The sequence below is a fragment of the Mycteria americana genome, chromosome Z, assembly GCF_035582795.1.
Source record: "Mycteria americana isolate JAX WOST 10 ecotype Jacksonville Zoo and Gardens chromosome Z, USCA_MyAme_1.0, whole genome shotgun sequence".
Classification (NCBI taxonomy): domain Eukaryota; kingdom Metazoa; phylum Chordata; class Aves; order Ciconiiformes; family Ciconiidae; genus Mycteria; species Mycteria americana.
Genome location: NC_134396.1, coordinates 78,656,948 through 78,683,900, shown reverse-complemented (window position 1 = coordinate 78,683,900; position 26,953 = coordinate 78,656,948). Strand labels below are relative to the sequence as shown.

Sequence of the window (26,953 nt, the reverse complement as noted above, 5' to 3'; positions counted from 1 at the left end):
AGAATCCCTCCTTGTCTCCCACACTTTCGTTCTCCCGCCCATCTGAATGCAAAATACCTTCCTTAAAAAGATTTTTTTCGGTAAATTTGGATCGATTGTGGTTCCCTTCACAGCCTGCTGTCACATAGTCTTGAACTATCAGTAACTGCAAATATTAAAAGGGGAATGTTGCAAAAGCCAGACTCGTGACTCTCAAGACTAGCTGTAACTTTTTTTAGCTTGCTGCTATTAAAAGCCTGGAAAAGTTCTTGCAGCCTAGAGTTCGTATCCTTGCGTATGGTCTTGATATTTGTGCCTCCTACTCTAGTGGTGGGAGAGCCATCATCGCCAGCCTGACGACAGCTCAGTAAGTGGCTGCCTGCCCTTGTTAATGCATTAGGCAGAAATGCTTCTACGTGAGCGTTAGCCTGTACTTTGTTGAGCACAAAATCATGAATACTTTCTAACACCTAGGAGAACAGACAAATAACAACAGGCCAGAGAAACCAGCGACATAACTGCCAGCTGTGAATATGATTCTGTATTAGAAAAGAAATAGTACAGTGTTTTTTCTCTTCAGCAGACCCTGAAGTTCCTTTTACTATGATCGCTGATGAACTCCTTGAACAAGATAATTATACAGCCCGAAGATGTATTACATGCCCTGTAGGGGAAAAAGAACCCCACGTATCTCTACCACCTACTCAGTGAAAAGTGCTCAGGGAACATGAGTTTAAATTTAACCTTCTGCAAAATCCAACAGCATGAGGTAAAAATCTTGCTCTCCTCATTTCTTAACAATGTATAGCCTCTACAAAATCAGCACTTGTAGAAGGTCTGCTGTAACACTGAAAAAACTTGTAAATTCATGCAGGTTGAGACAGCCCTGTATTTTATACTACTGCAGAGCTCAGGTTCAGAATGCAAAGTACTGTACAAAGGCACATAAGCATCAGTGAGTTGGGGAACAGAAAGTTGTTTACAGATTTCACTGCCTGGGAAGTCATATGTTCGGCTGCTATTACTGTAAAGGGGGAAAAAATAAACGTTTCCCAATGGTAATGTGTTTTATTATGTTGGCTTATGCTGAACGCAGAATGGAATGAGATCTAATGAATTTCACGGTAGAACTTTTTGCTACTTCAGATATGAAGGATTTTATGTGCTTCTTACGTATCCTTTTATACAAACATGAGACAATCCAGAGGAGATGAGAAATAAACCTTCTGAATAGTGCATCTGCTAATAATTAACTTGCACTTTGTCAATTTATTAGCTTTTTATTTAGCAATTTATTAGCTACTTTTAATGCTCCAGTAACTTAATAGTTCCAAATCATGCATCAGATATTCTGATACCAGTTTTCCTAATGCTATTAGTAAATACACCTTGTGTGCAGCTGGAGGAATTTACTAGACCTGGTGCAACTATTTCAATAGTTGCACCAATCTAAAATCGATGTAGCTTGTGGCAGGACTGGGCTAACCGCGCTTAATAACTGAGTACTTGTTTTCTTAAAGTCCTTTAAATACTATGAATGCTTTTGTATGAAATCTGCTTGTAAAATTTTACAAGTCAATCCTTAGAGGTTAACTTTTCTTCTGCAGTGAAGTACTCTTGTAAAATTGGTGTGAAAATGACTGTTGGTGTTACAGAGTAGTTATATTGTGCAGCCACAAAAATTATAACCAGCAATAACATCCTACAGGGACAGGGGAAAACAAAATCAGGTGTGTCTAAAGGCTACTTCTTTCTTTAACTCAATGCTGCTTCTCACTGGAGAGAGCACTGCAAGAGTGGACAAGGCTTGCTCGTGGTGTTCAGTCTTCTGGGAGGTCACTTTCATTGTATCTTTTTCATGTCGTTCTGAATTTTCTTTTTTTCAAGTTTCAGCTTTGTGCTCTGTATTTGTTTGAGCAGCTCCAGAGACTCGTGAATGGATTGAAATCCTGGTAGAAGAATAGGAACAATTAATTAAATAGCCTTTGCTTTCAATACATTAAAAGATTCTTCTTTTCCTTGGCAAAGGTTTCTGACCCATGTTTAATACAGAGCACATGAACTCCAATGTATTTCATCATTTCATTGAATACCACGGACATGCATTAGCAGCTTGGGTTGCAAGCTCCTTGCTGTAGGAATCCTATCTTCCAATACATTGGACAACACCAGGCATGATTACGCGTAGCTGTAAACTGCAATTGACATCAGATTTGTGGTGCGGAGTAAACAAAATACTATGTCTGTCTTTAAAACCAAGGGTATTGTGAGCCTTAAAGCATATTGTTCTTTCATTGAGCATTGGGGTTTTTTTGTTTGGTTTGGGTTTTTTAAGTCCACAGTCCTTATCTTGAATCCAAGACTCTGTGTTCCCATCAGATACTGACACTGCTGCTCTGCAGTCTGCCGGCCAGATAGCGAGGCTGGTGCCACGGATCTCCCAGAGTTGTAGCCACTGTAAATAAGAGTTACGCTTCATCTGAGATGGACGCTGTTTTGTTCTGTGCTTCTGGGGGAATGGGAGCTCAGCTTCACCGGCTCAGTGTTTGTGCATGTGTGCATAGGTATATAAAAAGAGAGAGATGGGAGCGTACAGGCACGCTTTTTTCCAAAAACAGAGCTACGAAGCACCTGAGGCACCTTTGTTGAATCACTGTACAGTCAAATATTGTCAACGAAGACTGGAAAAGTAGAATTGTGAGCTGCTGTTACCTAGCTGTTTCCAGATGGCAGTAGCTTTCAAAGCACAAGGTAGTAGTTCTTCACATTTGTCCAGCATGTCACATAGGTGTTAACTTACTAGCAAGCAAGCAGCCTAACAGTGAATTAAAATTAATTATCTGTCTCTTTTTTTTTTTTTTCTTAAGTGCTTATTGTAACGTGGCAGCTGATGACATGTTTTTCTTTTTGGAACGGTTGTTTAATATGGATTAATTCTGTCACTGCTACAGTCTAGATAGTGTTAAACCAAATCACTGTATAGTGCTTAGGATTTTATAAATTCCAGACGTGTCTCTGATTTCCAAGATGCCAGTCTGCGCTGAAGCACAAACAGCTGCTGAGGCAGTCTGAAGGCTGCCTCTGCCCTTCGTGCTGCTCTGCACCTCTTCAGTGGCCTCTTTTCCCCCTTTTTGGGGGTCGGCGCCTACCGGAGGACTGCCGTGGGGAAGAGCAATCCTTGGACTTGAGTTTGAAGACAAGGATGGCCAAAGTTTGGTGTAAACAGATCTCTTCTGTCATTAATTTCTGCAGGCTGGAATTTGAAGTTAAGAACTCTCTCCTTTCAGCACCAGAATCTTTTATTCTGAAATTTCTTAGCCATAGCTTTCTTTAAGATGCTGTCTTGTGCTCACTCAGATGGTCTTGGAGACAGCCAAGCCTTCCCGTGTCAGGCTGCACAAAGACTTCAGCTAATTTAGAGCTTGGTTTGCTACAGCTTTGGAGCAGGGCTTGTAGGTGGGTTGCAGATAATGAAGGAATTGGAGCTGAAGTGAAGAGCTGGGGTCCTCTATCACAGACAGCTTTGAAGATGAGAACCAGATGCTTGAGTTTCAAGTGAGAACATGTAAGATGTGAAGCCCTTGTGTAATGATTTTCAGCCATCTGTTCCCTTGGAGAGAGGGCTGAGTGATTTTTTTTTGATACCCTGATGTGTCCCCTGTGTTACCATTATCAGCTGCAAGTGGAGGATATTACAATAGGTCAGGCTGGAGTGACACAGGATAGATTACAGTGGGCAAAACCTTCCTTGTGAAGGCCGTGTGCTTAGTGCCAGGTGAAAGCCTTTCTAACCGCTGCTGAAAGTTGAACAGCTAGAATCTCAGATTGGTCAAGTAGTTCATGCTCCGTGAGTTACATTAATGTGACCGTCCCCATAAGAAGCAGCTGCCATGCGTTCAGCATTGTTATCTAACTGCTCCCCTATTCACTTGCGTAACGTACGGTCTGTGTCAGGTAGCTGTTACTCATCCAAATGCCTCTTGCTCCAGCAAGAGGTTGGTTGAGAATGGGGAGTAAGGGGTGAAAATTATATAAAACCATCAAACACGATCTCAGCGGCAGGATCTGTGCAAAAGGAAATGACTTGTACCTCCCAACGAAGGGTAGTGTCCTTGCTAACAGAAGAAATAGGTACTCTAAAAAATCTGGAAAACAGGTTCTGAATTGCCTTTTAAATGTTCTTACCTTGAGACTCTTAGGAAGAGAAAGCAACCTGTGCGCAAATGTCATGCTTGCTGTTTGCAAAGACAAGCGGGCTAACCCATACACCTCTGTATATGGGGTTTGGGAGAGAGAAATAGTAATTTTAATGTCTTTCTGTCTTTACTGGAAAGTATTTTCTGGAGCAGCAAGTTACTATAGAAATTTATTTTAAAAATAAATTGCATGAAAGCCCATCCTCACCTGATCTGTATTCATTTTGGATTTCCTCAAGCTCCTTCCAGATCTGTCTTTCAAATCTGGTGATTCTTGCCTGCAGGTTTTTTTCATCTCTTTTCATCTGGTTCAACTGCTTTTCGTATTTCTGTGGTTTATCCATTTGTTCTAGCTTTAGTGACAGAAGTAGGAGCTTTTCTTCTACTCTTTTTTCTGCTCTTTCCTTTAAATACATAACACAGGTAAGACATTTTAAATGTGCCCACATTAACCTGCCTCCTGCCAACCATGCGTTCGATCAGTCTTGCTTCCTAATCCCATGCAAGACAGCACGGAATAAATGCAGGTGAGGTCTGCTACCACGCAGGATGTGCCAGTCCTCTCTTCCCCAACCAACCAAATCAACTGGGAAAGAGGGGCTGGGCCAGCACAAAGGTGCTTTTAAAATTTATTGTTTTATTTATTTATTCATTTTAAATCCAGTGATTTGCTGTCACACTTTGCAACAACAGACTGGGAACTCAAACAGCCCCTTTCAGGCTGCTTTCACGTGCCCGTCTCCAGCCCAACCTTCCCGACCTAAGGGCTGCAACGCTGTGGTGTACGCCCAGCTCGGCTGCCGGCGTGAATAAGGAGGCTGAGCCCTGTAAGCGCTGCCAAACTGAGGGACGGCAAGCAGTCCTCTGCCTCTTTTGAGCTCAGCACAGCTCTTGGAGGCAATCCCCCCTCCTCAAACCTGAGCTGCGCAGCTGCCCACCCCTTCCTTGTCCTTCCAAGTTGCACCGAGTCCTCCGGTCAACTCCAAATCTGGTCAATGTGATCCAGATCCTCGACCTGCTTGAGCCCTTGCAGCCCAAGGGAGTCCTGTGGGCCCAAGGCAGCGGCTCTGCCTCCCAAGGAAGGTGTTTGCAAACCTGGCAGAGCTATCCGAACCGGCACAGGGTTCAGCGCGGTGGGGGAAACACGTTTACAAGCATTGCCGTGCAGCGCAGGTGGCTGGCGGAGTGAGCAAGCTCCGGGAATAACCGAGCTGCTGCCCTGCACTCCCAAAACGGCTCCACCACCACCACGTAGCCTGCCGGATCCCTCGCAGGGTATTGTGTCCTCTCAGCCTGACAAAAGGACGTAACCAGGACTGCTGCTGAAGGCAGCTGCCTGCGCTGCCGGGACCCACTGCAGAGCGGGGACAAGAGCCCTCCTGGCACAGGTCGAAGCTCATCTCCAACTGCTTTGTCCCCATTTCACGCTGAGGTTTCCTTCAGCTCCCAGGGATTGAGACGCTTCACTGGGATGCCATCCAGAGGACCACCGGCTGCTCCGAGCACTGTGCCTGCCTGTGCGTACATGTGCGCATACATAAAAAAAACAGATGTGCTCCTTATTCAACCTGCTTAAGAGTGGCTTTGAAAGCTTTAACTCCTGTTAACGCTGTATTTTTTGGCACAGCAGCCTCCCTTAGGGCAGAGTAGCAGCATATAGAGGTGTGTTTTCTGCAAAATAATCACAAAAACTATTAGCAGAGGAAGGGAATTCAAGCAGTAGCTTTGAGATAGCGGCTGATGTGTCAGAAACGTTTTTACTATCTTCCTGGCTGCACTAAGTGTTGGTTGATTGAGTACGAGAGATCATCATCAGGCGGGATAAACAGAGATTGAAGTTCAAGAGTGTTTTAGTTCCAAGCAGCTTCTGAACGTGGTCTTTGATCGGCAGCCTTCATCCTGGTGCTAAGACATGGTGATCGTGTGCCGATCGCTTCTGAACTATGAAGCGGAATGAACTGCACACAGCAAAGGAGGAAAAGCTTTAAAAGCTGTGAAAGAATTAATTAAAAGGCACTGGTCCTGTGCCAAGTGCTAACTGCTGCTGTGGAACCGAAACGCGTCGCGTTTTAATGTACCGACCGCAGGATGGTGAGGGTTTGCCTACATTTAAAACCAGGCAGAATTTGCACGGACGATCCCTTCCTTTTCTGAGCTTGTCAATGAATGAAACCGGGTGGTGTTCAGAGGTGGCACCGATGCTCACCTTGGGATGGGAAAACGCCGTTGTCGGGCACATCAGGGTTACACATACGTGAAGTGGTGCTGTGATCGGGAAGACGTCATTTCCCGGGATGCCCAGAGCATTGTGGCATCTCCATCCTCGGAAACAAAAATCACTTGGATGAGGCTCGAGCCCTGAATTTGCTGTTGGCCCTGTTTGAGCGAGGGGTTGAACATTATGACTTCCAGATATCCCTTCCCAAATAAATTAATGTATGATTACATGATTTCCACAGCTCGTCATTTTGCTGGCTGTGTCCTGAGGCACCTGGTTTTGTGCTAGATCTTGTTTTTTGTGTGCGTGATTGGTACCTGCTGGGATCAAGGTGATGGGAGCGGTGGTTCTCGCTCCCTGTCCTGGGAGGGCTGGAGGCCACCCCAGTGCCCCGGGCTGCCGTCCGGGGAGGTCTTACCAGTCTCTCCTTCACCGAATTAAACAGCTGATGCCTGTGGTGGGCTTCATCTTCTTCAGACCGTGTCAACTGCGCTTCTGTCCACTTCCGATGAGCCTGTATCTGATCCCGGAAGTCACTTAGAATTCTTGTCAACCTAAAATTATGATTAGTTTTTTAGTAACAAGACCAAGGTTTAGTCAGGGTTATGGGGGAGTCTTGAGTCACTTGAGTAAATTGATCAAATTACTCTAAATCTCTTCAATAGCTTCCTAAGAAGCTTCCTAAGCTCCATTATTTTATTATATCCTGACCTTAAAGGTTGTCCCTACACGCCCAAATGTGACATCTGTAGTGTGGTCTACTTTAGGAAAATATCTGAGGGCTGAAAAATGTTAATTTCCCATTTGAATTAACTATTTGAACTGAATGAAGAAACCACACTGTCCCATTGAGCATTGACTGCATTGCTGGGCATCAGGGAGAGCAGCAAAATCACTTGTGGTCTGAAAATGAAGTTCGTAAGGATAAAAAAAGTTTATAACTAAAAGATTACGAGCAAAAAGAGAATGCAGAGGCAGCAGCTGGATAGAACTGTGAAAGCCCACCCAAAGGGAACAGAGCAGGCAGCACCCGGAGGAGACGGAGCCGCAGGTGGGAGTGCTGAACGAACGCTGCTTGGATCACATCTGCAAAGCCAAGTTAAAGGGAACTGTATGGTTTAGATTTTGCTTTTCTTATGCTGCAACACGTAGTTTACAACATGAACCATGACCAGACGTGAACTTACACCCAAGTTGTAGTCATATATATAAATTTTCATGCTTATGCATATGACCTGACTGGAGGAGTGTCAAGAAAAAATTTAATGTAGTTGCATTAATTTCTAACACATGCAAACAATGATCGCTTGAAATTTGTTTGGGCCTTAGTTAGGATACGAACCAACAGGTAAGGAGCAGGATTGTACAACTAGACAATGCTTATGGCAATTCTAATGTTTAATATCACTATTCAAAAGGGTGTTGGAGTTAACGTGTTTTTAATACCAAGTGATTGATAACCGCTCTGTATCAGTCTAATGAAGTGATAATTACCATCAGCAGTCACTGTAAAATGTGGTAAGAAAAATTAATGATAGCAAAATGTCTCTCAGTGATGTGTTATTGCAGTTTGCTATAGACAGCAGCTTTTCAAGAGCTTCTACATAAGCAGCCTGTTAGGTCCGTTTATCACTATTACTCATTTTAGTAGTCCTAAGATTTGATTTTTCGTGAACAAAACCTTGTAGTATTGAGTTTGTCGTTTTTAGTTCTGTGTGAACATGCACACAGAATTTGCTTCCTGGAGCACTAATCTTTGTTCATGAGAAAATAAAATTCTCGTGTGGTATTATGCTGATGATATAGACCAGTATCCAACCTGGGCACGGGAAGGGGAGGTGTAACGAGCTTTTCTCAGACCTAACGGTGAGCTGTCTGACGGGAATAACAGGAATCGCCATCCAAACCCTGTTCTGGAAAGGTCGGGTAGGGATGGAGACAGCGCTCTGTCGAAGCTACCGCTGCCTGCCCTACGGTCGTCGTTCACGGTGCAGGGTCTTCGTACCTGAGGATCAGTGGACGGGCTGGTCGTTCCAAGAGTTATAGCTCTGTCCGACTGCCGCAGCGGGCAGTTACAGGGCTGGCACCTCTTCGGATAGATCTTTCATGTGGTTATTTTCACTTATATATATGTATGCATATAATCAGGAGATTTTAATCCATGAGGCATAGAACTAAGGTCTCATGCCGTTGTTTGTCTTAACATTACTGAACAAATTTGGGGAATATCGTTTCAATGGGTGAAGATGAATTAACCATGAATGACGGAACTGATGGTCAGCTTTGTTCAAAGGTTCAAACCCAAACTTCGTGTAGTTGGCAGCTGGCATTTCACTTCGCTCCAATTTCTCCGAAGTTGGAAAAGGGGGAAGAAGGAAATATTTAAACCTAAAAATGAATGGAGTTTTCACTAACAATGTCAGTTTGTACTTTTACAATACAACTGCCAGACTGCAATCAAAGACGGCTGGGTCCCAGACAGCTGCATGTCAATTCAAGAGGTAACTCTGGGCTTTAAAGCTGATTTAAACATGCCAAGTTTTATGGGAAAGCTCCAGTCTGTTCCAGAAGTTAAATTTTATTTCAGCTCTATAAAAAGAATACATAAATCTGGTAGACTTTTAAAGGAGCAATATAAAAGGAGACAGACATTCCCCAAAGGACATGCTATTTTAATTAAATTTTATATTAACTGGAATAAAATCTCAACGTTTAGTAAATAAGTATTTTGGATTTTATGTTAAATACACAATGCCAGCACATCTCAGTGTCTTGAAAGCCACCTCTTTTCAAGCTTCCCGTTTCTGATGACAGTTTCAGTAAGGTCCCATTAACTTTTGAGAAACTCAGCATTTATTTCAATTCGGTTTTCCAATTTCTTTCTTTTCTGACATTGTTCCATATTTCCTTCCCTCTTATTTTGGTTTCATTTCTTGTCCCTTTCACATCGTCTTGATCTCCATCATTCACTACTCTCTGTCTCCCTGGTTCTCCTTCCCTTTTCCCAGTTTTAATTCATTGCCCACTTTAGCTGTTATTTCCCCATTCACTCCTGTTCCTTCTCCTGTTCTCTTGATGAGAACTTTCTTCTGTGTAAAGTTCTAGCCTATTTTTATCTCTGAATACAGTTCAGATAAAATCTTAATTAAAATAAATCTTTATTCAAGTACTTCACCGTTTTCAGGAGGGGAACTATTGCCTTTGAAATATCACTATTGCAGGATTATTATAATTAGATTTTAAATTATTTGTGCTGGCTCTGCCATTCAATGCTGGGCTGTTTTGCATTGTTCTGACTATGGATGCCAGATACTTTTGTTCATTGCCTCCTTCCGTAGAGCTCCCTCCTCTCTCAAACTCATCAAGATTAAAATGGCACCCTAAAAGTACTTCTGCAGCTAGAATTGGAAAAATATACTGCATAAGTGAGAAACAAGTAAGTCACAAATCTGTGGGGACATGAGGCTGTGCAGCTGCTTTAGCCTTGTGCCCACCTTTCTTCATCGGCAGCACCCCTGCCCGGGGCGGCTGTCTAAGAAATGGGCAGATGGTGCAAGTGCATAAAGAAAATGCCTTGTTCTGCACATTAAGCAAGTCACAAATTAGCCCCAATTATAGTGGTAAATAGCGTCTTTGTATTTGGTGCCTTTCTTTTAAGTATGCAAAGTTAATTGGTTTCATACCTTTCTTCTTACAGGGTGGCATTTTAACAATTAGCTTGCAAGACAATATACTTCCATTATGTATTTTCATTATTTTATGGCATAGGTTTTCATTAACCTTCTCTTAGTGTTTTGAACGGATGTTAATTAACAGGTTTGTTTTGCTGTTTCATGGCAACCTGTTCATCACACTAAAGCATTCAGGGTGAATTATCATAATGAAAAACCCTCCATCACCTACTTGAAATCCAGAAGTTGCAATTCGTGTTGTTGATCTCCCTGGACTGTCTTTAAATTCACGCTTTGATCAGAGTTGGAAGTCTCTATCTTGCCTAATAGCTGCATTACCTAATGAGAATTCAACAGAGAACGCCTTTATGAGCCAGACCACGAGCACTTACATTTAAATATGCATTATGATTGCAAGCATGCAAAAAACCAGCTGACATCAAGGTGTAGCTACACACAACCGAACTTTTCTCACAAATAATTTCATTCGGTAAAGACTGAAGACTTGTGCTCAGAGTCACCACGGCTGTAAGACCCGCTGAAGTCAGAGCCTCTGTGGATGCAGGCTTCGCTATTACATGCATGGGTCAGCGACGCTTTTTTATTTGAGCAAGGCACTGGGCACCGCTCAAATCTCCCCAACAGTGGCAGGAACCGAGGGGTAAATCCTCGACAGTGCGTGTGCGTTGCAAAGCGCTGTCTGTCTGACACCTACCGGGACCCCCAGAAGAGCGAAGAGGGGAGAGGCTCGCCCGCAGTCACAGATGCTTCGGTGGCTGCAGCACTAAGATGGTGCCTGGGGCACGGCCTTCAAAGCATCTGCCCCCTCCTGCTGCATCCAGGCTGGGTCAGGCATCCCCGGCTCTGCGCAGCCCCACGCTCTCTGGGCTGTGGGATGTCCCAGGTACCTGGTGCTCGCCCACACTCCTTTGGTTGGAGATGCCCCCTTTGACGGGATCATTCACTGGTGGGGCAAGGGAAAGAGAGGCTGCTTCAGCAACCTGACCCGTGGGCCGAGGGCCCTCAGAGAACAGGAGACTCATGAAGCGAAGCCAAGACCCCACGTCCTGTGGGGACGGACACTCGTGCGCTACCCTTTGGCTGTGGTGGCCTGACCACGCTGGGCACTATAGGCAGGAAAAGCTGGAAACGTCTTGTCTGAGAGCTGTTATTCCAGCCCTCGGAGGGTCTGGCAAGCCAGGGCCCTGAGCTGCTGGTCCATCATCTACAAATATCTGCCTTTGCACATTACAATTTGTGTGAAAGTGTGACGCCAAGGGCTCCCGATGCATCAGAGATGCAGCGCGGTGGAGCGGCTTGGAGACACTGTGGATGCTCCAGCAACTGCACCCACTATTTCCAGAGAAGCTGGATGTCCTTGTGTCTCTGGAAGATAGAGCGCGAGTGACTCAGGAGACTGGAAGCCACCAGGAACCCATTTCTTGCATGACCTCACCCTCCAGGAGTTCTCCCTGTGCCACCTGGGTTCGTTACCGGCTGCTGCAAGTAGACGCTTGATCTTGAAGGGCACTCTGACGCGAGGGATGAGGGATTCAGCCTGCCTACCCGAGGTTAATAAATTAAAGGGGGATGTGAAATCCCAGCAGTTTTCTTCAGAGATTTTGCACCAAATGAGCACAAAAAGTCCCTGGCAAGGAGATGCCACCGCCTGGTTGGTAGCCATGGCACGTCAATGTCAAAAAGGTGCCGCTGAAGACTCATTACGTTGACTTGGTACCTTCTTCCTTTACAGCAACAGATGACTCCTTTTCAGAAATCCTTTCCTTTCTTCTTTCATACAGTCACGTGAGAATAATTTTTTCCCTTTTCAGCCAAGGAAGTTTCTTCTGCGTCCTGCCCTATGTCTACTCCGACTCATTTTTACATGATTTTGTGTACTGTTTCGTATGACTCTCACACACCTGCTCCATTGCCCATTTCCAGGTGAAGAAGAGCATTTTTCATAGGCATTTAAGGACACAAATGTCCAAACAGTGTCTTTTAACAGAATTCCAGGTAAGATATCTTTGTTTAAGTTCTGTAATGAGTAATTTTTCCTTGGAGAAGAGGACCTTGGGTAGGCAAGGTACACAACGACTGGCACTGTGCCTTGCGCAGCAGAAGATGCAGTCGAGATACAGCAATGAGATTATATTCGATAGCAGAGTGCATGAGAAATTGAATGTCCCACATCTGCTCAATCCTGGCAGGCACGGGCAACGTCTAGTTTGGAGCAGGAGCAGAGAGCCATCATGCTGCAGGTTTAGAAAGCTGAATTTTCCAGTACAGCTGGATTCTTGCAAAATATTGCTGCTAACGCTCCTGATCCTGCTAGAGGCTCCAAAACTGCTACTAAGCATAGTGAATCTCCCACAAGGAAAGGCCAGCTATAAGCAATGATAGGCAAGTAACGGTTGTTATGCGCTGTTGGCTTACCTACTCCATGGAGAAAAAAATCACTCTCACACAAAACACAATTTTCCAAAACATTTTCAGTGTGACAGTTTCAAAAGCCTTTGAAATATTGCCAAAATTAATATGGAATGAGATGTATGCTATTAGATGCCTCCCTGCCACCACCTTAAAACTAAAGAAAAAACAGCGGATTTAGATGGCCTTTTTTAGCTCCAAAATGCCTGCAACCAAAATTTCCAGTTTCACTTGAATATAAATCATCTTGAGAAACAGTAATGGGTCATTTATGATCTGAGGATCCCCGAACCCTAGAATATTTTTAGTATCTGTTATTACCTTACACCTATTGTAAATGCCACTACCAGACCGAGATCGGTGACAAGTGGTGTCCCTCAGGGGTCTGCACTGGGACCAGTGCTGTTCAATGTTTTCATCAATGACATAGGCAGCGGGATCGAGGGCACCCTCGGCAAGTTTGCCGACGGCATCAAGCTGAGTGGTGCAGTGGACACACCTGAGGGACAGGATGCCATCCAGAGGGACCTGGACAAGCTGGAGAAGTGGGCCCATGTGAACCTCACGAGGCTCAACAGGGCCAAGTGCAAGGTCCTGCAGCTGGGTCGGGGCAACCCCCAGTATCAATAAGGCTGGGGGATGAAGGGATGGAGAGCAGCCCTGCCGAGAAGGACTTGGGGGTCCTGGTGGATGAAAAGCTGGACATGACCCAGCAATGTGCGCTCACAGCCCAGAAGGCCAACCGTATCCTGGGCTGCATCCAAAGCAGCGTGGCCAGCATGTCGAGGGAGGGCATTCTGCCCCTCTGCTCCGCTCTGGTGAGACCCCCCCTGCAGTTCTGTGTCCAGATCTGGGGTCCTCAGCACAGGAAGGACATGGACCTGTTGGAGCGGGTCCAGAGGAGGCCACGAAAATGATCAGAGGGCTGGAACACCTCTGCTGTGAGGACAGGCTGAGAGAGTTGGGGTTGTTCAGCCTGGAGAGGAGAATGCTCTGGAGAGACCTTATAGCAGCCTTCCAGTACTTAAAGGGGGCTATAAGAAAGATGGGGACAGAGTTTTTAACAGGGCCTGTTGCAATAGGACAAGGCGTATGGTTTTAAACTAAAAGAGGGGAGATTTAGACTAGATATAAGGAATAACTTTTTTATGCTGAGGGTGGTGAGACACTGGCCCAGGTTTCCCAGAGAGGTGGTGGATGCCCCATCCCTGGACACATTCAAGGCCAGGTTGGACGGGGCTCTGAGCAACCTGCTCTAGTGAAAGATGTCCCTGCCCATGGCAGGGGGGTTGCACTAGGTGACCTTTAAAGGTCCCTTCCAACCCAAACTATTCTATGATTCTATGATTCTATGATTCCACAGTATAATGGAAAACTTATTTTTTAATTAAATATCCTGACATATTGTGTAAACACCGTATCAGTCTTTAATACTGGTCAGTAATTAGGAAAAGAAGCTATATCTGTATATGTATAGTCACCACTCACCAGGTATTTCACTGTAGGCTTCTCTACTCACCTTCTTCTCAAAATCGCCAACACAATTTTTGAGGGCAGAGTGAAGACCATAAATCTCCTTATCAGTCTTCTGGGCCTCAAGCTTGATAATACTGATGTCTCCCGACAGCTTTGCAATGCTTGCCTCGCATCTGCAGTCAAACCAGAGACAAGAGAGCCTCTGCGGGGGATGCTGGAGGGCGGCCGAAGGCAGATGCTGGTCTCCGTGCACTGCTGCCGGAGCAAATCCAGCCCCCCGGGACCACCCTGGCAAGCGACAAATAGGCAGAGACGCCCTGTTGCAGCAACTCTGATCCCCAATCTGCTTTCAGACATTCCTGCCCATTAAAAGAGCTGCTGGAGGTGACGGCGAGGAAGCGGGAGGCAGCCAGAGGCAATGCCCTCGGCTGCAGCAGCGATGCCCATGGGCTCCTCGTACCACAAACCTCCTCACGGTGCCCATGGGCTCCAGGGGGGCTGCAGGAGCCATCCACAGCCCACCCGGCCAGACCAAGTCCCCTCCGATCTCCCACTATCCAATCTCCATGAATTAAATTAAATCTGAAGGGTAAATCAAGAGGCTGATCCGCACTCTGAGCACCCCCAGCGTTTGGATGCCTACCAGCAGAGAGGGCATTCTGCTGCCACAACCACCCCAGCCTGCAGCCTCCGCCGCTGGACACAGACGTTGGGGGAGATCACTTTTAGAGCAAAAACACTTGGTGTTTTGTTAGGAGCATTTGTCATTCGCTATTCAAACTCTTTCAGCTGCGTTCACCAAAATGTCTTGTCCTATTTAAAATGGACAAACGGATGACGTGCGAGTGGCGGCATTAATTGAGTATCCCAGGGACTGAATAGCACTCAACCAGCTATCCTTTCCAGGTAGAATGAATGACTGTTTCAGCCCCTGTCTTTAATGTGCATATATATACACACACATTGTGTATATATAGTATATATGTATATAAACACATATATATATAAAAAAATATTTTTTTAACATAAGCAAGAAGACTCTCTTTAGTGTATATGAAATCATACATATAACATTATACATATACTTAACATGAGCAAGGAGGCATAGACTTCCCCTTCCGCACCCCTCCTGCACGTTGGCCCCCCAGGAGTAACTGCCTGCCCCAGTGCAGGTAATACGTAAAACAAGAGTGTGGAAAAAAATACTTTAAGGCCCAAAAGTAGTGCACAATTTAATATAGATAATGGAATAGAAGTTGAGAGAGGAAAACAGCTAAGTTTTAAAATGCCAGAGAAATTATCCTCCAAAGCACCACCACCAAATAAAGCTGGTGCTGTTGACAGATAAGGGATCTAAAGAGAAATTTTGACAGTTTAAATAGACCAGCTTTTTGTCATCTCCTGATGATGCTTAGATATTGTGATACACCTACAGAGCGTGTAGATCAAGGAAATAAGAAGAAGTTACTGCAGATAATAGAGGCTTTGTACAAAGGCCAGAACTTTGATCAAAAGAAACCATTGATTTGGAAAACAACTACAAAATAGCTGAGAAGGTGAGCGTGGCTCTGGAGAGGGAGGGGGCTGTTCCAGAGCTGGCTGCCGTCACAGCTCCTCCGGCTGCAAACCTAGCAAACAAGCCGGGCGCCGGCGCGGGGAGGGGATGGAGGGTCCCAGGGGACAGCCGGCACGGCGGGGTCCTCGTGCCCGCAGGGCTGGGTGGAAATGTTGAGGTACGCATGCGCAAATGCAGTGGGGCTGCAGGTCAGATGCAAGGCTGACGACTGACTGGACCTACACGTAGGCCAGCTTTTCAACAGAGATCAGAGGATCGGGGTTCACTGGTCCCTTAGGAAAATCCCACCCCAAGGCAACAATTGCAAGGCTTTGCAAGAAGTGCACGGCGGGAGAAAGAGGAGGATTAATGGATCTGTAGCAGTAAGAAGACGTAACTTCAGCTACAAGAGAAGAAACCTGAATATTCTATAGAGAGAATCCTTAAAAATACAGGATTTGACGATAGGATCCAAAAAGCCCAAGAACTAGGCTTGCAGCATGGGATTAATGCAACTGCGTCTGCTTTACTGTGTAGGCTGATGGGCCAGAGCTGTGCCTGGGGACCTGCAGACGTGGCGAGCTTGGCAAAGACCCTCAGCACTGCTGATGTGCCTTAAAACTCTGGGCCTGCTCAGATCTCACTTTCCCTAACACATAATATCATTATTATGTGCAAAATAGTTAAATCCATTATGGCTGTTTGGCAGACTGAGTCCTGAAGAGAATGGGGATACTTGGGACTTGCTTAGATCCTCCTCTAATCTGATATGTCACGTCGAAGACATTCAGCAGCTTACGGTGAGGTCATGGTTTTCCAGTCATACAAAACATGGGCTGGAGAGCGTGCAAGCAGCAACGCAGGAGGACTGGGAATGGTGCAGAAAGCATACGCCTATGAGATTTGCATATAAATTAAAAAATACAAAGAAATAAAAGCCTCTGATGGTTATATCAAAGCATTTCATTAGAGACAGGAATATAGCTACCTGCTGTATGTTCAAGGAGCTTTATTCTCCAAAGTTGGGGAAGGAACATTATATATTGGACTGCTGTACTTGGTGAAGTATTGCATTTTCTGAAGGGTCGAGTAGCTTCACGGGTACACACCAGGGCTTTAGATTGTCTAGTGCTACATTGGACTTCTTCTCTGACCAACAAAAAAGTTCACGAGAAAAATAAGTAACATGTAACCGTCTGTGTAAAGTGCATTGTTTACTCATTTGTGCATTTGGTTATTCTTTTGTTGATGAGGCTGAAGAGAATGAATTAATATTTATCAGAAGTGTGGCTTTTTTTACAGTTGATTACCTAATTCTTAATACTGTAATACATATTCCCATGCCCAAAGGAATTCTAACCCAAAGGGTTAGAATACAAATAAAATATATAGTTAATTCAATAGGAATGCCACTACGGCTGAGATGCTGAAGGCTGGTTTTTTTAAATATCACTGCTATTTGACATATAAATGTTTACACGGTGTAGAAATGTAGTCAGAAGGTCCAAGAATTAATGGACAACCACCTCAGTAGTTGGCAAGAGGTCTCCATCTATTTCTCAGGGAAAGCAGAGTAAAATAATAGACACAATTTTAATTACAAGAGCTAATCCACATTAATCCTTTACACATGGCAGAATACAGGAGGATGAATCATCTGCTGTGAGAAAGAGCAGTGGCTCCATTTAAGGTTCATTTCATTCCAGATAGTCTTGGATTAAGGTTAGGCTACAAATCAAGAGGAAAACTGTCATTGAAAGTTTGCATTTGGAAGATTTCTATTGATTCAATGAATGTAAATTATATGAACACGTGCATTTGTCTGCAGCCACTCCGGGCTCTCTTAATATACATAGAAATTTTAAATCCTGAAACTCAAGGTCAGAGAAACGTGAAAAATCAAAATATTAATCGTCACTGTAACAGCAGTCCTCTGCCCGTCAGTTCCGGCTCACTCCTCAGCCACGACGCTGCGGGCAGGTACGCAGCGAAGGCTTGGCATTTCCAGAGGGGAAATTCAGCAGCAAGAAAAAACAGAAAGTGCTGATGATTCATGAATCACATAAAACTGTACTATGCTTTAGCTTAATGGCAATGATTCGCATAAAGCTGCGTTATTATATTGCTGTTGAAATGCTGCTAAAATGCCAGCTCTGGCTCTGCGATACCAGTATGTGTGGATGAAGCTTAGAAAACCTGCTGTTTCCTTTTCTCTCTCCTTAAAAATAAATGGGTTCTAAGGACTTAGTTTCCAGCATCGTAAGATGCTGACTTTTGTGCCCTCATGATAGTTTTTTTATGTGCAATTGCATATGTGTGTTTTGGGATCCTCCCTTCTACCTGTGGGAAAGGCCAACCAGTGCACCCAAAAAATGGGCAAGGAGGGAAGCGGAAGAGGGACCTCATAACAAGTGTTGTGGACCTCCATGAGTGCTTGACCTGTTGTTTCTTCTGGGTTTTTTACTTTATGCAAGTAGAAGTGGACTGGTCATTTTTTTCCCCACAATTACCCTGTTTTCCCCAAGTGCTTTTGCTTTCCTTTGCTGCAGGCAAATGCTCCCGCACAGAAGATGGGAGCAAGCCCTGGTGCAGCCAAGGAAGGGAAGCATCACACCTAGGAAAACACTGGGAAAAGAGGAGCGAGACGCTTCACCCGTCAAATGTTATGGCTTCGCTAAAAGCGTATCGTCTCGAGAGTCTGCCAACCCGAACTGGAAAAACATCAGGAGGCTCTTGCAGGATCACCTCCTACTTTGTTCCAATGCTAATCAGCCACAAGGTTTAAAAAAATCCATCTTTTTCCTGCCAACTTTGAATGTGTTGGCTTCAGCTTCTCTTTTTGGATTCTTGGGTCTCTCTGCAGTAGTCTGGAGTCCTTCGGTACCCTATGATTTTTTTCCTTTCTCTCCTGGTAGTTATACATGGAAATGAAGACATCTCTGGATGTATTTTTGTCTATAAACTATACACAGATGTATACTTCTCTCAGCCAGAAATTTTCCTCGTCCCACCATCACATTCCTGGCTCTTCTTTACACAATATCAAGTTTTTAATTTCAGAAAGGGGACTGTGGGCTCGGTACAGTATTCTGGTATCAATCTCTTTGCCATACGTATCCCCCTATTTACTGGTCCTCTGCTGCTCTTGTCTAAGACCATACTCCTGGCACTTCTCGTGCTGCATCATTGTAAGAGCTCACAGTAAGTTATTTACTTGCCGTATTCCCCAAACTTTTCAGGGGGCACTCAGTAGAGGAACAGTCTCTCCTTGGGTTTATAAAATACATTTTTTTCTTGACCAGCCCACATTGCCAATATTCCTCGTTATTCTCAATTACCACCTTGTCCTCACTTGACCAATTTTTGTGTTCTCCACAAATGTCAATAGCAGCGTTTTATACGAAAAGCATATGACTGGCCTCTGGAGAAAAAAAAACCATCAGAAACATACCAGTTCGGGGAGGTTTCTTCCTTAATTACTACTTTTTCTGGTATAAAGAGAAATTCAGAGAGTTCTTAATCCATGTGGTCTCTTGATATTACATAGCACAGTTTCACTTTGTCTTTCTTTTAATCATAATATTTTGTGTTGCTAAGTGCCCCACAGAAGTCCACCTATGTTATGTATATGCAATTACTTGTACCAATGAAAATTTACAATCTCACCAAAAGAAGAAATCAGGTTTGCTCAACAAGACTTACTTTCCAAGAGAGGAAGTAAAGATTCTATTGAAACAACAGGAGAGTTTAAGTAGGAGGAAATAACCACTTCAGCTGAAGTCTGGCCAGGCTGGACAAGAAAAAAATTCTCTAAAATGTTAAGTGTGTGCTGAAGAATGAGACAGGAAAATATAGTTATTTTTCCCTGGCTTGATAATTTTTCTAACATGGAGAGTGTGAAGCACAGATCTGGCACTAAAATGCAGATATAAAATGAGTGCAAAGTACATTCATGCCCACTCTGAATCTGTTCTGCACAAATCGACTAGCAGAGATGAAAATGAGGGCCATTATGCATTCCTTACCTTGCCACTCTTCCACGCAGGTCTCCAAGACCCTGGATGTATTTATGGTCCAGGCTTTGAACAGCAAAATTAGTTTCTGCTGCGGCACCATCCCTTGTTCTTATTTGCCTCTCCAAAACCTGTAAATTCAAGACCATTAATGCACTTTTGGTTTTCTGCTTTGTGGGGTTTTTTCATATCAAAACAGGGTTCAAAGCATCATTTATGGCAGCAGGCCTGAAAGCTCATTTTTCTTTCTTGGAGAAAGTAACAGTATATTTTTCTTTCACAAATCTATATTTGCATAAATAGTATGTCCATTTTTCCCTTAAAAAATGTGCTTTATGTTGAAAAGTCTAGCAAGCAAAAATTAAGAAATGCAAAAATTGGGAAATTAATTTTATTGTCCGCCTCAAACATCGGCAGTAGAGTGCAGCCCATAATAAAGGACACACAGGTTTGTTTTAAGTCGGGCTCCTTTCAGCAGGGGATACCAGGTTGTTTCTAGGGGAGGCAATAGCTAAGGCGAGTGTTTCGCAGCAGCCGGAGGGCATTGCAGCAAGGCTTCGCCGGGCGGGCAAGGCAGAGCAGAGACGGGCGCAGGATCTCTGCCCGGAGCCGTCTGCCCACGCTGCAAATGCACGAATGCTTGTGCCCAAGCTAATGCACCGCACTTGGCGTGTATAAAAACATGTCCTTAACACCCACAGTCCTGCACAGGGCAGGTTTTGGCTCGGTTGGAGGCGTGGACCCGCTGTTAAAGTGCATTACAGATATACCCACCCCGCCCTGAACGTGGACGCGGGTCAGTATAAGCAGCTCTTTAATGTCTTGTTTGATCCTCATTGTTCAGTATGTGGCCTGATTTCTGATTTATTGCACAGTATTAGAAGTCTGATCTAAAGATGGAAGGAGTAACCGCCCTGCAGGCTCTTCTGAAGCGGCTCATCCTGATGGTATCTAATGTGTCACAAGCATTAATTTTAGGAAGCCCTTGTGCAGCTCGTGTGACCTTTTACAGATGCGGAGCGGAGGGGGGGAATGCTTTCTAAAATCTCCCTGATTTTACTTCTCAGGTTGAAAGGAGAAGCCTGGGGCCGATATTTCAGTGTAATCCAGTACTACACAGCACTTCACCTGCTCAAAGCACAGCTTTTACCCTTTTTTATGCAAATATCTTATTTGTGCAAAAATAGAGTGGCTTTTATTGGCTTTTTATTTGAAATGTTCTCCACTGAGTGAATTTTAAAAAAAAAAATATAAGAAAGGATAAACGTCAAGGAAAATTCCGACTGCAAATGCTTAAATTTTGGCGAAGTTGTTGCAGATGGGTTTGCCCGTCCCGTGGTCACCCCTCAGTCTGCGCGCAGCCCCTCAGCTGAGACGTGGTTATCTTCTGGCTGTTATCAGGGATGATGCCAGGCACATCTCCCCTCTGCCCCTAGGTTTTTAGTATCAATGCTTTTTTCTTGCAATTCGCAATCCTCTTCTGGGACCGTGAAGGATGTCTTTGTCGAGGGTCTTGTCATTTTCCACCTGGCAGTAATTGCTTTGGCATCCCTGATTTTTCTGGCTCTGGCAGGGGGGTGCGTTTACTGGGGCTCAGCGTCATTCCTGGTGGCAACGGCATGCCAGCATCTTCCCCAAAGCAGGCTTTTCTGAAGGATATTCTTCCTGCTTTGGGGAAGATTTGGAGTATGAGTGAGTCGTATTTCCTGGCAGATCCTTTTTTTTTTTTTTATAATGCTTGAGAAATCGACATTGCTCAATCACTCTCATTTGCTGCGTGCCAGGAGCAATTCTCCAAACCTCCACTAATTCTGTAGTGGCTTTAATTGACATGTCTCACTGCTGTTTTCTGTGCTGTCGGAGCCCTGCCCTTACCAAATCCTCATAACCAAAACACACAAAGCAAGCACACACCTGAGGTTAGGACCTAGAGAAGAGTAATTTACAACCAAGGAAAAAGATTAGATTTAGATGCTGATAGCATCTTGGGCGTTTTTCTAGCAAAACAGTCCTGTACATACTTGATCTGGATAGGGTTAGAGGAATTGGATGATCTAAAATAGTAAGTGGTTTTATAGCATTGCTTGTCACCATAGTATCAAAATTTTGAAAATAAAATCAATATGAAATGAACACAGACCCTAGTTTTAATTCAGATCAATTTCAGGTGAGCCATGATTGCACACTTCTTAAGATAAATTTATAGAAGATCAACTATTTCTCCAAGTACATGAAAACCAAAATAGATTGTGAATTTAATGGCATTTGTAAGAAAGACATTTAACACTTCAGATGACAAAACAAATCTCTGGAGCAGTCTGTTTCATTATATTTTTGTATTTTACACACTTGTCCAAAAAGAAAAGCCAAACAGGGTTGGTAAACTTCACATAAAAATTTGGCAAATAATAGCAAATAATCAAAAGTCTTTACCAGATTAAGGGCATCCCATGCATTTCCAGCACAGAACCATCAGTCAGTTTAAATAAAATGTGAACCTGAACCTCCATTCTGGTCTGCAGTGAGCTTTGTGAAGAGTTTCAGCAATACTTGATTATGTTTGCATGCAGAAGTTATGTAAACTAGTAGAACACCTGCATCAGGAATACTAAGAAGTAAACCCAAACTTGAGTCTTGATGTTTTGCCTTAGATGAAAATACAGCTTACTCATTTCCCTGGAACTCAATCTCCCTCACTCCAACAAAACTGAAAGCAAATAGAATCTCAACCTGTGAATTAAAACAACCCCAAAACTCATTAATCTGCTTTTTATTTCATTTTACTTTCCTTTTTTTTACTTTACTTTCCCTAGTTCCCTCCCTTCTGTTTTCACCAGTAACTCCAAGTTCCACTATACAGGAAAAATCAGAATTTAACTAAAACATAGCGGTCTTGCTGAGTACTTTTCTGCCCCTGAAGCCGATATTAGTGCTGAGAGGACCACGGTCTAGAGCTGCACCACTAGAGCAGGGAAATGCTCCTCGGCGTGTATTACCTCAATGTCCTGGCTGAGCTTTTTAACGATGCTTGTAATGGTCTGGATGTGGTTTTCCAGCAGCTGCTGGGCAGCGGTCGCCCCGTGCTGATAACCTTTGCTTCCTTGGAGGTAGGAGACGATGTCGTCTTTGATTCGGAAAGCCTGATGGAGGAGGAAAGCCGTGGTCCTCTCCTGGCTGGATAACCGCTCTTCCAGCAGGCGAGCCCTGTCTCCAGGGCAAGGAGGAGGGGAAGGGTCTCTCCTGCGAACACCAAAAACCCCGGTGTCACACCAGTCACGGCAAGCAAGCCAAGGGATGTGAGTGTTGGCGGTCTCCTGTCCGCAGTGGGACCAGTATCAGCCCCGGCTGACCAGACTGTCTGCTGTACCAGGGGCGATGGTGCTCCCGTGCTTTGCTTACGCATCCCTGTAACGCCACTAGTAACAACAACCTCTCAGCGCAGGGCTAGCGTTGGGTATTGGCCCCATTAATAGCCTTGGTGATGTAAATGGCATTTTTGCAGCTATTAGGCAAAACCCATACAGCTTAAGGACCTGGACTTATTTTTCAGAGGCTTCGAGGTACTTCCGTAATATATCATCACTGAAATCCTCATTTAAGCCTCTTCCTATTTCATTTCAAATAAAGGCAAACCCAAACACACCCGGTGATCACCTTTGGAGACACCGCAGCGGAGACGGTGATGCTCGTGCAGAGCATCCCCAGGAACGTGCCCCGGCTGAGAGGCCAGAAGGAGAGCTCGTGCCGAGTACAGCAGCACTTGTGCTTGGTTTGCCTTTGTATTATTTACAACTACCCACTGGGAAGAAGTCTGAAATCCTAATGGTTTTCTCACAGCTCCCGCCTCCCCATCCGCCTGCTGAAACCCATGGGAATGAGCCAGGGGCTCGAATACACTCAGTGGAACTGCGTATAAATACAGAAGAGAGGAAGGATGTTGCAAGGATCTGAAACTGGCAGGTACAGAATGAAGCTCAATTTAGATAGGCACAATCTGGAGTTTGAGGGAAACCAGAGTTACCATTTACTTTTTTGTAAAAAGCCAGAGAGAGATTTCATTACTGCAGAAATTTGGGCTTGCATGTTATCCAGAAAATGAAGTTTGCTTTATGTCTTAGCTTAACCTGAATGGCATATTTTTTTATCCTCTCAATGCTATATGAAGTACCTTTTCATCATGCGGTTTCACTAAATTCTGTAGCTTAATGATGAAGAAAAATACCCAGTTAGTCATTTGGGGAAGAAGTCATACACGTTTTCTCTTGATCTCTGCTTTTAGACTGCTATAAATAAAAGTTCTGATGTAAAAATAATTTTTAAAAAAGAAAGAGGAAGAAAAGAAAGTTCAGCTGCCCCACTCAATCAATACACAAAATGCAAAGATGACAGTTTAATGACTGAAGTGCGCCTGAGGATACTCTGTAACAAATTTTACAGCCATATGGGCTGCAATGATGTTCTGCAGCTGGCTTATGTCTGTGTGTACCAGGAGCTGCTTTACATTTGTCTGCACAATTAAGGTTTTAAAATAAACATAACCTTTGGCAGCCATGAAGTACCAACAAGATCTGAACACTTAATTTCAATCTCTTCTCGGTAAAAACTCTAAATATCAAAATGCCCAGCTGATTCTCTTCTACTTGTGAGTAGAAGTCAGCAGAAGGCACTGGTTGAAAATGAAGTGTGTTCGTAATCTATTTTTTCCCCTTTAGTTTAGAAAAGCATCTTGATTCTTACAAACCACCTTTTTTAAAAAAATAAAACTAAAAAGGTAATGTTTTAGAGGAAAACGGTTGTATGAGAACAGAAGTTCAGTGAAGTCCACTGATGTACAGCTTACCTTGCACAGTCCGTCTCAAGACTTAGGCTTGAGGTCTGGTTACGGCAGCTTGACAACTTACAAAATCTTACCCGACTTGTCCGTGACCATGATCGTAGACCGTAGTACATGTGGAACAGGACACCCTAACTCAATGTACTCTTAGGTATGTCTGAAACAAGTCTTACCACATCGCATTTTTTGTGCACGCAGACAGCCACGTGCACCATGGCCCCGCTGGCGTACAGCAGTGCAAGAGCAATGGCTCGATTTGAGCCTGAGCCCTTAGCAGGAGTTGCAAAGGACTTCAAGGTATGATCTCTGAAGCCTTATTCCCCTTAGCCTCTCTGCCTTTTCACCTGCCTTGCAGCCAGTTTCTTCCTGAGGAGTCCCAGGGAATTCCCCTCGGACGCTTCACGGGTAGCTGAGCTGGTCCAGTGACTCCTGTGACTGGAAGGGACGGGTGTTGCTCTCCCATCCCTCTCTCCTGCTCTTTCTTCTGTTCCTTTTCCCTGCTCCCAGTCACTCGGTCCCATGTTTCCATCCAGATCAGCACGGCGGGGAAAGTTGAGGAGGCAGCAAGGGAAAAAAGCCCCACAAAAACTGGAAACCTGCGGTGACTCACCAGGCTAACGAGAAGTTTTGCTGTCACGATTACTGTCTCCAGCCCCTCGTGAAGGGCTGGAGCCTGCAGGATGGCTGTCACAGCCAGCACCCAAACTCGGGGGACTTCTGAGCCTTTTCATGTCACTGGTCTGGAAGCCTCCGCCAGCCGGCCAGACCCCGGGCGAGCTGTTGCTGGCTCGGAGTGCATCTCTAAATGCGAACGTCTAGGAGCATGGGAGATGGCTACCTCACGTCATCTTCCATAAATATCTTCCTCCTCGTTACGAGGCTGGGCTATCATCACCCTTTACCCTCTGTCACCTTGTGTCAGTTTGAAGGCTCATGCGCATAATCAGGGCGATAAAACACCCTCCATCCTCCGTCGGCACCGGGAGATTTACCAAAGATTTAGGTCCATCATTTACAGACATTAACTTCTGCTACAAACCTCGTTGGCCTTCTAATTTAATGACAATTTTAGGTTTGCTTTTGTTTGGCTTTAGGACGTCCAAGCCACTTTGATTTATTAATGACCTCCTTCAAAAGAGCTGAGTGCGTGCAATAAGCTAACCCTGCAATCTGCTGCTGTAAACACGTCAGTTATTATTACCTGTCATAATTAACTGCTGAGTGGAGAAGCCAAGAAGGTTTTCAGATTCCAAGGACTTCATACCTAGAAGAGCTTTACACCAGGTGCTCCTCCCATGTCGGCATGCTTTCTGCAGACAGAGCCATCTCCTGCGCCTCAGGGCCAACGCAGATGAGACGCTCCGTGCTCCAGCCGAAGTGCTAAAGCATACATGCTAATGGCCTGAAGTATTACCGGCAGAGATACTGCTAGAAAAATTAAGGAAGCTGATTGAGTAAGAGCTCCTTGGTCCTGGATAAGCTGCAGTAGCTGCTCCCTTGAGACTGAGGTTTAGAGAGCCAGGAGGAACAGGCTGTATTAAAAGACATCCCAGACCCTGATCTCAGGTGCTGGTGGGGTGTTCAAGAGAAAGCATGTCAAGCAATTGAAAGAAGAAAATGAAGTGGGGAAGCAGGATCAGTTGGATCAGATCTACAGTCTGGGTCTGAAGACTGAGGCTAGCAGAGATGGTGGGAGCTGGATGGAGGTGGGAAGAGGAGAGCTAAGAGGTAGGCGAAGGCAATCTGGGTCATACTGCTCTCATTTTATCAAGTAGGAGAAAATGGAAGTGCCTCTGTATGACAGCCCCAGCCTCTCTCGTACCCTTGGCAAGTGTCACTGGAGAGGTACAGAGGTTTCTGCAGGTCCCAGTGCAGCTGACTGGCATATTCACATCCCTGTTTTGGAAATCTCTTCAGGAGAAGCAAAACCAGGGCTTGCCACAGGCCATTGGAGACCACGCTTTAACTTCTTCTATTAAACAGACCCCCGTTCAAAACGTTCTGTGAACAGACTGCGGGTCCCAAAGCCTGCCGTTTAGCAGCCCCTCACCAAAACGATCTCTCTTTCTGTCCCTGTTTCCCATGACCTTTCCCATCCCTCCAGCCAGGATGCCTTCAGCTCCCTGAGGTGCCCCGAGACCTTCCTCCCTCCCTGCCCGCGACGCAGCCTGCAGACCCGCTCCACCTGCCCAGAGGCAGCACGCCCGGGGTAGCTGCAAGCTGTGCTTGCCCTTCTGCGTGCTGCTGGTCAGAAGAGCAGATAAAACGAAATAGAATTAAATAAATGGCCCTCACTTCACGCTGAAGATCAGCAGTGACACTTCTCTGCAGCTCTGCAGGGCTACTGATTCTCTCCAAACTTGCAGGAAATTCAAAACTTTGAGCACTAAGCTTCCATCAAATCTGTTTGAAATGCCCAAGGAATTAAAAAATTGTTAAAAGCAGAGCAAGTTCACTTTCCTCAAAAAGCAGACTAACAGCAATGCAGGGACACTTGCAGGCACCTATTGCACATAGGGAGAAAAAATATTCAAATGGGGCAAATACTTCTGGATGCTGTATTTCCTGGATTTCCTTTGTT

General features: G+C 44.7%; 1 protein-coding gene across 1 annotated transcript; it reads right to left on the bottom strand.

Annotated features, from left to right (window-relative positions):
• Positions 1–1,821: 1,821 nt before the first annotated feature.
• On the bottom strand, positions 1,822–24,468 carry FAM81B (family with sequence similarity 81 member B). The gene is made up of 9 exons (XM_075488639.1): positions 24,450–24,468; positions 23,182–23,444; positions 22,535–22,852; positions 19,551–19,669; positions 14,014–14,143; positions 10,297–10,403; positions 6,812–6,947; positions 4,384–4,579; positions 1,822–1,928 (listed from the first exon to the last, which is right to left on the bottom strand). Exons 1-9 carry the CDS (start codon positions 24,466–24,468, stop codon positions 1,822–1,824), a joined length of 1,395 nt encoding a protein of 464 aa, XP_075344754.1.
• Between the last annotated feature and the right edge of the window lie 2,485 nt (positions 24,469–26,953).